The sequence below is a fragment of the Onychostoma macrolepis genome, chromosome 03 (assembly GCF_012432095.1).
Source record: "Onychostoma macrolepis isolate SWU-2019 chromosome 03, ASM1243209v1, whole genome shotgun sequence".
Lineage (NCBI taxonomy): Eukaryota > Metazoa > Chordata > Actinopteri > Cypriniformes > Cyprinidae > Onychostoma > Onychostoma macrolepis.
In genome coordinates, this window is record NC_081157.1 from 19,172,294 (window position 1) to 19,182,355 (window position 10,062).

A 10,062-nucleotide genomic window follows, 5' to 3' on the forward strand; every position below is an offset into this window, starting at 1 on the left:
TAAGTAATAAATGCTTTGCTGTCACATCCCTCCCATCCTATATCATAATACACACATCACAAAAGCCCTCACACTCGTTCACCTATCTCATGTACATCCGATCCCCCTCTCAGGTTGGTCAGTCCATCCCTCCCTCTTTCCCTTCTGCTTTACATGAGGTCATTCTAAATTCCTCATTAGAATATTATATAAACGCTTTTATATTGCATTTCTGATGGGAGGTGGGGACACTCTGGGATGCTCGAAAACCACTATTCCTTGTGCTTGCTTTAATTTATTGCTACCAGATCTTCTTATAAATCCCATAATCTGCACTGGATTTTTATTTTTTTTGACTTTGTAATCTGCTCCATATTGTCTTTATGAACAGATGGGACCCCGTAATCCACTGGTCACCAGATGCAAAACTAATTCATAGGTATAGCTGTGGACAGTCTGTGTTGTTATAGAGAGTTTATCCTTCTCATTTCACCCTCCATAGGCAGACAAACAGCGAGCTGTCATTTTTCCTCTGCTGATTCAGGGATACAAGGTCACCTTTTGACTGGTGCCCAATAGCACACTGTAATCAATGTTTAAAATGCACCTGCTAGACGCATATATTATGTAAGAGGGTGCAATATGTCAGTACTTTATGGTCTCAAGTGCAGGAAAAGAAAAAGAAAAACAGACACTGCCTAATTTTTTGTCACCAAACCCCATGTTACAATTCATTTGAGGTGTTGTTTCCGTCAGAGCGATGGGGTTACAGACAGCGCATCCTTCATACGTGTGAAACAGATACACTGACAGTTTTTCTTCAAGTGTCTAATATGTCGACACAGATATTGATTTGACTTTTTTAGTTATATTATCTCATGCTTTAAATGCTATAAACAGAAAAATATGAATAAACAGTATTTGTTTAGGTGTCAACACATGGATGTTTTAATGACACTTGCATCATGTGCATTATCAACATTTTTTTTTAAGTAGAAATATTCAGTTTCTCTGATTAATACTGCATAATACTGTACCTGTCAAAGAATTAGCAGGGTTTTTTTTTTTCTTTATTTAGTAGTGAAGCATTAAATTGATCAAAATGACATTAAGGCATTTACAATGTTACAAAAAATTTCTATTCATCAAAGAATCTTGAAAAAATGTACCACGATTTCAACAAAAATATGAAGCAGCACAACTGTTTTCAACATTATAGATAATAAGAAATGGCTGTATATTATAATGATGCATATTAGAATGATTTCTGACTGGGTTAATGATGCTGAAAATTCAGCTTTGCATCACAGTACATTTTAAAATATATTTAAACAGAAAACAGTTATTTATTATCGTAATAATATTTTACAATATTACAGTTTTTACCTTGATCGAATAAATGCATCCTTGGTAAGCATAAAAGGCTTATTTCAATATTTATGTACCTATTTATTTGTAAATATTGGCTTGTTGGTGAGTAATCTTTGAAATAGTTTCTTAATAGTTTATAATAAACGTCTTTAGTGTCATTTTCAATCATTTTAATACATCCTTGCTAAATCAAAGTATTGTTTTTTTGTTTTTTTAACTTCTTACAGACACCAAACTTTTAAAGGTAGTGTATTTCGTGACAGCTGTGCTTTTACATCATGTTAATTGGTATATAGTTCATTTTATTATAGAGGATTTTTCATTTGTTTTACTAATGCATCTGTCATTATGATAGCAAGTACGTCAATTTGGCTCCTAGTATCAACTTCTATAAGCATTTACATTGACAGTCATGTTTGAGTGCATCACAAAAGACTGCGTTAATGCATACTAGCGTGCCTATTGAGTTGCAGGGCGCACATGGCCCATTTAAATTCATTAGGACGAGGTGTTTGCTGTGACATGCTTTGGGACACTCCATGCGTGGGATAACCCAGCGTGATGCTGCACAGAGAGAAACCCAAGAGCCTGAGGCTGACAAGGACACCGGATACAGAGGTGCTACTTACCCTGCAACACTGATGTCATGGGCCATGATGATACCTCATATCCTATACGGTTACTGAACAATCATTTATTCATTTACATTTGCTTATATTCTCTGCAAGCACTAAGTTACTCTACATTGACCTCTACTAAGGTGTCTGTTTTGGCAGAGCTCAGCTGCTTTTAGTGTGTCAGAGCCTAACTAGCCTAGCATGCTACTCTTTAGCAACTACACTCAGAAAAAAAAAAAAGTGCAAAAACTGTACTTTTAGGGACACAACAGCAGTACCCTTTGAGGGAAGTCTCTGGACCCCTAAAAAATGTATAGTAGCCTATATATACTACTATTACAAGGTACTAATATGGTACAAAGATGTCCCTTATAAAGGGTGCTGCTGTTTTTATGACATTGTAGATAATAAACACATTTTAAAAAGTAAGTAAAAGTGTATGCTTTTACTATCTATTCACTAATTGTAAAGTAACGCCATCTAGTGGAAGACTCAAGCTAAAATATACGCTCGGGGGAAAAGTTAGTTTGCTTGTTTATTTATTTATTTGAACAGGTGAATATTGGCTTGTTGCTGAGTAATTCTGATCTTTGTAATAGTTTATTCTAAAAGTTTTTACTGTCATTTTTGATTAATTTAATGTGTCCTTGCTGAATAAAAATTAAAATTTCTTCTAGTGCTGTCAAACGCTTAATTGCGATTAATCACATCCAAAATAAAAGGTTTTGTTTACGTAATATATGCATGTGTACTGTATATATTTATTATGCATATATAAATACACACACATACATTAAATATTTTGAAAATATATATTTATATTCTTATATTTTATATTATATATAAATATACTGAACATATAAACATAACATATTTTTCTTAAATATATACATGCGTGTGTTTGTATTTATATATACATAATAAATATACACATTACACACACATATATTATGTAAACAAAACCTTTTATTTTGGATGCGATTGATCGTTTGACAGCACTAAATTTTCTTCCAAAAGAAAAAAGAAAAGAGCGATTTTAAATTGATTAAATTATTTTATTTTAACAGATAAGCTTTGGCTTGTGAGTAACTATAATCTTTGTGAATATAGGTATTTCACATATGCAGTATAACCAAATGAATGCATGAGCCACCAAACAAACAGCCATTAATAATAATAAAAAAATTAATGTTTGCAGTTTTTACGGCAGTGGTCCCAAATAACCCACCAAATACAAATATATTTTTGTTTTATTTCATTTTATTTTACTGAACTGGAAATGTGGTTATAAACTTTCTGCATACAGCTGGAGTGAAACGCAGTTTTGCGAGAAGAAATGAAAAGAAGTCTATATTGAAAAAGAATATTTATTCTTTTCGTATCGTCCGTTCCCGTAAAAGTGCATCAGATTTTACAGTAAGCAAAGTTCATATTTAAGACAGGAGACACAACCGCTACATTCACAGTCATCGTTTTGACAGTGTGCTTCATGGGAGGAAACTTCTCATAAGCATCATGTGTATAAAAATTATTTATAGTAAGATGAAAATGGGAGGTCTTGGGCAAAGTTGTTCCTTCAGAGCAAGAGGTGTTGTTGGTCAGAAGCCATTTATGACTTAACCAAGGCAGCGAACTCTGTCAGAAAGAAAGAAACAATCAGATCTAGTATTGTTAAATATTTGTTTTAACCTTCTATAGTATGCATTTTAAAATCCTCGAAGTGCATATTAAGGTGCATTTAGAATATTTTCAAGGCAAGTTTAATCTTGACTGACCATCAACACCGATCTTGCCATCACCATCAGAATCTCCAGCCTTCAGGAAAGTCTTGGTCTCGGCGTCAGTCAGTGCCCTGGCATTAGCCTTGAAGTTCTGCAGGAACAGTCTGCAAACACACAACTTGTCAGAGTTTACGAGAACAGAGATTTCATTTATGGTGTTCAAAAGCCAAATCAGTCCAGTTTTAGTATAAAAAAAAGTACTTGTTTGCTCTTACTTGAGTTCATCCTCCTCAATGAAGCCACTCTTGTCCTGGTCAATGATTGCGAAAGCCTTCTTCACATCATCAGCAGACTTGCTGGTCAGACCGACCTTGGCGAAGAAAGCCTTGTGGTTGAAGGAGTCAGCAGCTGTGTGGGAAATACAGGAGCCTGATAAATACACGCTTTAATGGAGGACGGTGTGTTAGAGATCTGTCTGCTCGTGGTGTCGCTCACCCTTGCATGCCTCCAGTGCTGCAGTGATGTCAGCGTCTTTCAGGACTCCGGAGAATGCCATCTTTAGCTAAATGGATATCAAAACAGGAAATATTACACACAACTTTCATTTTTTGAGCTCTAAAAGCTCAGATGCATTTAGTCCAGTTTGTCTCCTCCATACGGACATTTAAAAGTCATACAGTTGTGGTTTACTTAATCCCTGACAATGTTTAATCTAATAACATTTAATTTGTTTCATGCCATCAACCATGCAAATCCCATAAAAACAGCGAAAAGTTAAATCCCAAAGAGTCCGGTGTGTGTGACCACAAGGTCTTCTTAAAATAAACCAGCAGGCAAAAAGAAATCCCACAGCCGATTCAGATGAAGAGAAAATTTACGATGCAAGCTTTTCATTTCCATTATTGACTGCTCCGAAACCAATTCAGGATGTACCTGTCCAGGTTTTTTTTTTTTTTTTCTTCAGAGATAGACTGGGTTCCCAATGCAAACTCACCTCTTTTGTCTTTTGGTGCTGAAGTAGTTTCAGAAGACTTGAGCTGTGAACTGCAGTGATCTCCGGGCCCCTGATGTCCCCCTTATATACTTTCAGCGACTCCAAATATGAATCATAATGTAATAGACACCCGCCGGCCGAGGGGCCAGTTGACATGCGCCCAGCAGACACACTGTACTATATTTATCTTCAAAAATGAAGATGCTTAAAAGGTGCGTTTGAAAAAAAAGTCCATCATATACTTGCTTGCTAATAATACATGCTGCTGATAGTGCATGGACATGTTCCTATGGACACTTGCTCACCGGGTTATATGAAGGGAGACATTCGGGACACTTTTCAAAGGGAGATTTCTGTTTGTGCTCTGGGTATGGACTCTTCGGTTGTGTTTGCTTATGTTACTGGTTATATTGTTATCAGTTCCATGTAAAATGCTTCATTTGTTCATTTAGTTATACTATTGATAGTTCATTTTGCATGAGATTTCTGTTTGTGCTTGCTGTCTTAGATTTTACAACATTAAAAATGTTGTCCGAAATTGTCCTGGTTTTCTTTTAAAGCTGTTTTCTGTTTGGGAAAATTCTTCATTTATTAGCATTATATGTTCATGACTTAAATTTATGATATTGAACTATACTGTTATAAACTTGCTATTTGCTTGAAAATTTTTTCATTGAACTTATGAAAAAGAATCAGATTCGCCTCTCTTAAGCTATTCTTGTGAATGTACACGGTATTTTATAAAGTGTGGTACTATTAATTCACTCTTGACAGTTGCATACAACATTCAATCAGCAGAGAGCAGCAAAGTTCATCCAGCTCTAACTGGTTTTACAGTCAGAAACTCTTCTACTTGTTCTACACCGTCGAAAGCTGAAATGTTTAACTAATGCTTAACTGAAAGTTGTTTTATATTAGACACGTTCTCTTTTTGTCGTTTCTAAATAGCCTAAAATGTCCGGGTTTCGGCTTTGTTTTCCTGTTGTTTTCATACTTTCTGATGGAAATGACTGAAAAGCAGTTTGACCAATATCGTGCAGGTATTGTACATAAGCGACCAATCGTGTGCAAGAAGGCGGGATCTACAGAGAACGGTTCAAAGCAATGCAAATGTGCATTGTCAAAAGGGAAATTTTGGCGATTTTAGGCATTTTAATTTTGAAATCCTGGCCAGGAAAACGAGTACAAGTGGTCACTCTAAATTAGAATTAAGGATAATTATATAAGCTGTCTAAAAGCTTAAAGGTCAAATTAAGAATGTCAACAGTTTGATTCACCATTATGGTTAACACCACATTATTGCAAGAGCAATGCCAGTTGCTCTAATGAAGTCGTGCCCATTGCAGGGTGTTTAATGGGTTTTGGAAGACTGAGCTTGGCTGGCGCTTTGTTTAAATGTTCGATGAGCTATTCTGAGCATTCAAGAAGCTGCCATGGACTCTAATTGGGCATGTGAAAACTATCCTCTGCAAATCCCTTCCAGTGCATCTCAGCAAATCTCCCGGCCTTCCCTCGGCCAGCCTCGTGCCAAAAGCGGCCTGCAGGACATCCTTAACTATGAGTGCATTATCGTGAGAGGACATCCAACGACGGCACAAACCCAAAAGATTCAGCTTCAAAGACATGTTACACCAAAACTATATTTATTCCTTGTTTTTCACTCTTCCCCAGAAGTGCATTCAAGATTGTACATGTGCACAAGCCAATGGGCTTGAAATATAACATCCAACTAACACAAACAGTACCCTCATCCAGACACTGTACTCAAAACTGAGTCAACTATCCAAAGTCAGTCATAAATAAGATCATATAAAAAAGTTCGGCTGAGAAAGGTGTGAGCTGTCGTGAGTTCTGGTTCCTTGATATTGGAAGGGTCTTGGTCAGATGAAAATTTAAGCCTTTACAAGAGCAGCAAACTCTGTGAGATGAGACAGAGATGAGACTAGCGTTAGGCAATTCTGCAAATATCACCAATTTCATTTCCAAATATCGTCAGGGGACTGTTAGTGTTGGTAAACTGCACTACTGCTCGTCATCCTACACTACAGTGGAGCTTCAGTGGATGCTGCCAAGTAAACAGACAGTGACAGTGACAGTGACAGAGCTCAATAATAAGAATGGCCTGCTGGCCTGAGGCCACTGTGAGAGCGTTTCGGCTCAGTTAATGGCACTGTCACTTTCCCTACATTACGTTTGCTTTTTCTTCTTATTGTGGGTATTTTGTCAGCTTGTTAGCTAGTTAAAATAATCTAACTGACGATTATCCTCTAACTCATATTTGTTGTTAAAATCGCAAGAATATATAAGAATGGATAAAATTTTCATTATATTAAAAAAAAAACTTAACATTTGAATTATATGTGTGGAAAATGTATAATAATGAATATTATTATGAATAATAAATATAAAATATGTATATGAATAAATGTGTAAATATTAAATATATACAAAAATTATATAACATTTTTTATATAAAATATATTTAAAAAATTGCATATACAACTGGAAATTAATTTTCAAATGTTTCACTTGGTGGCATCCATAAAAAAGGTTGAAAATGTTATTGCAAATATTAATTGTAAAGAAAACCTAAAATTTGATGGAAAAACTGGGAAATGTGTGGAAAACTTAAAACTGGATGAAAAATGAATACATTTATATGTATTTACATTTTCAAAAATCACTTTCACACAAAAACGTTATTGCAAATTTTCTATACAAAGAACTTTAAATTGGATGAAAAACTTTTATGTGTGGAAAATGTATAATAGTAAATATTATTTTAAAATCTGCACACGAATGAATATATATGTAAGTAAATATTAAAACATATGTAAAAAATTATATTTACAATTATAAATTTACATTTTTAAATTTCACTTGGTAGAATTCATAAGAAACATGTTCTTTGTATAGAAACTGAATAAATACATGTGTGGAAAATGTATAGTAATACATCATTTGTAAAATTTGCATATGAATGAATACATATAAATAAATATTAAAATAAATATGTGAAAATATGAGTAATAAATATAAAATATGCATATTAATAAATGTGTAAATATTAAATATATATATGTAAAAATTACATATACAATTGGATTTTTATTTTCACTTTATTGTTTTTAAAGTTTGCACATGAATAAATATATATTTAAGTAAATATTAAAATTCTTTAAAAAAAATTATATCTACAATTTACATTTTTTTTAAATGTTTCACTTGGATGGGTTGAAAATATTATTGCAAATTATAAATATTGAAATATATATGTAAAAAAAAGATATCTGCACCTAGAAATCTGAATTATTGGCCTGACAAAACAAGCAGAAATAACTCTTACTATTGAGCCCTGAGTGATGTTATGTTGTGATATTATGTGGGAAGAAATGCTAAATGAATGAAAAATACTACGAACAATTTCAGGCCATTTTCCTTCGATTTTCTCTGTCATACACTGTAGGCTTTTCCCAACTTCTAGGGTTTATACCCAAGCTTTCTCACTTGCATCTACAAACCAAAAAAGGCAAGCTCCACTACCAAGCACTCAAGAGCTTAGACTTCCTTTCCTGACTTCCTTTCTAGATCTAATCTGAGATGTAAAATGGTGTCAAAATGGCATTTTTCATGTACCTTCAGCTCCAATCTTGCCATCACCATCACTGTCACCAGCAGTCAGGAAGGCCTTGGTCTCTTTGTCGGTCAGAGCCCTGGCACCGGCCTTGAAGTTCTGCAGGAACAGCCTACAGGAAGAGCACAGGCCTGTTATTAACCCTGCAGCCGCCACTGTTTTACACTATCCAGGGTCAATGATTATTACGATTCTCACTTCAGCTCATCCTCCTCAATGAAGCCGCTGTTGTCCTGGTCAATGATGGCGAAAGCCTTCTTGACGTCATCAGCGGACTTGGCGGACAGGCCGACCTTGGCGAAGAAAGCCTTGTAGTTGAAGGAGTCAGCAGCTGCATGTGGAGAGAGGTTTGGGTGTCAAAATGAGAAAGAAAACATGTCAATATTTCATTTGATCAAAATATGTTGTGACGCTCATGAGAGTTATTAAAATGTATTATTTTATTAAAAATGAATGATTTCTTTAAAAGTTAACTTTTTTAAAGAAATTCGTTTTCTACAAAACAAATTTTCAATTTCTTAAACACATGAATTTTCGAAATAACCCAAAATATAATATAATATGCTATACAAAACAACTGTATTAAAGGAGTTAATAATGTATGCTGTCCAATTATTGACAGTTTTTCTGTCAATATTGTCCAATTCATTTATTAAAATATATTATATTTATTCAAATTTAGTTTCGTTTTTTTTTATGTAGTTTTAGTTGAAGACAAATTTTAACATTTATTAATTATAAGTTTAACATTTTTTAAATTTAATATTTACAAATACCTGAAATATCATTGCAAAATGACTTCCTGCTATATCAATGTTTGTTCATATTAGTTACAGCTAATATTTGATCTCTTTCAAATCTTTAGCGAACATCCGTGCATTCTGCCGTGCTTCACAGATCATTAGTCATACAGTCAGAAATGTCCTTTGATTAATCCGTCTTTATATTTGAATGTGCATGAACTGCTGATCTGTTAAGTAGTTGCTAACGACTTCTACATGTCAGTTATTATACGGTATTTACCCAGTTGCGATAAACTGTAATATGAGATTATCACACAATGTCTTACCCTGGCAGGCAGCAATAGCAGCATCCACATCAGCTGCGGCGAGCATAGCAGCAACGGCCATTGTTCTGGTTCCGATTAAGCTGCAAAACAGCAAAATACTGTATAAGAACAACTCATAAAAAACTTATGCAGTGCAACACATCAATAAGTTCAAACACAGGCATCAGAGACTCATGTAACTCAGATCCATCAGCAAGTGCCTGATTTTCCTCTTATACAGATGCAACAGAAACATTTGCACAGAGCACTAAATGCTCTCTACTGATCATCTATATAGTTATCCTCAGCGTCAAGCCATTTAGCGTCCAAGGTCTCCCATCTTTAGCCTCTGCATCCACAGCAGGATGCTCCTGATGCTCCCCGTTAATACACATACATATTCCACAGTGTGCTGTGATCTTTGAAAGTGTTAATATGTCGACGAGCCTTTGTAGACCAATGCATCCGCTGTATGGACTCACCTTGCGCTTGTCTAAGGCGAGTGAAAAACCAAAGGAGTTAGTCGAGGTGTGACCAAGGCTTCTGGGGGTCCCAGCTTATATACCCTCAGCCTCACCATTTACAGGAATTCGAAGCTCAGTAACAGATACCGCATGTGGGTCTACGTTAGGAATAGTGCTGAAAAAATGTGTCCAGTAGTCAAGTTGGACTATTTTTAGTCTCACAAACGATGTTCA

General features: G+C 35.0%; 2 protein-coding genes across 2 annotated transcripts; both read right to left on the minus strand.

Moving 5' to 3' along the window:
* Positions 1–3,320: 3,320 nt before the first annotated feature.
* pvalb4 (parvalbumin 4) lies at positions 3,321–4,853 on the minus strand. The gene is made up of 5 exons (XM_058771950.1): positions 4,683–4,853; positions 4,184–4,250; positions 3,964–4,096; positions 3,743–3,852; positions 3,321–3,602 (listed from the first exon to the last, which is right to left on the minus strand). Exons 1-5 carry the CDS (start codon positions 4,836–4,838, stop codon positions 3,577–3,579), a joined length of 492 nt encoding a protein of 163 aa, XP_058627933.1. The 5' UTR covers positions 4,839–4,853; the 3' UTR covers positions 3,321–3,576.
* Positions 4,854–6,308: 1,455 nt separating this feature from the next.
* On the minus strand, positions 6,309–9,924 carry pvalb1 (parvalbumin 1). Its single transcript, XM_058769997.1, has 5 exons — positions 9,847–9,924; positions 9,386–9,465; positions 8,515–8,647; positions 8,319–8,428; positions 6,309–6,600 (listed from the first exon to the last, which is right to left on the minus strand). Exons 2-5 carry the CDS (start codon positions 9,444–9,446, stop codon positions 6,575–6,577), a joined length of 330 nt encoding a protein of 109 aa, XP_058625980.1. The 5' UTR covers positions 9,447–9,465; positions 9,847–9,924; the 3' UTR covers positions 6,309–6,574.
* Between the last annotated feature and the right edge of the window lie 138 nt (positions 9,925–10,062).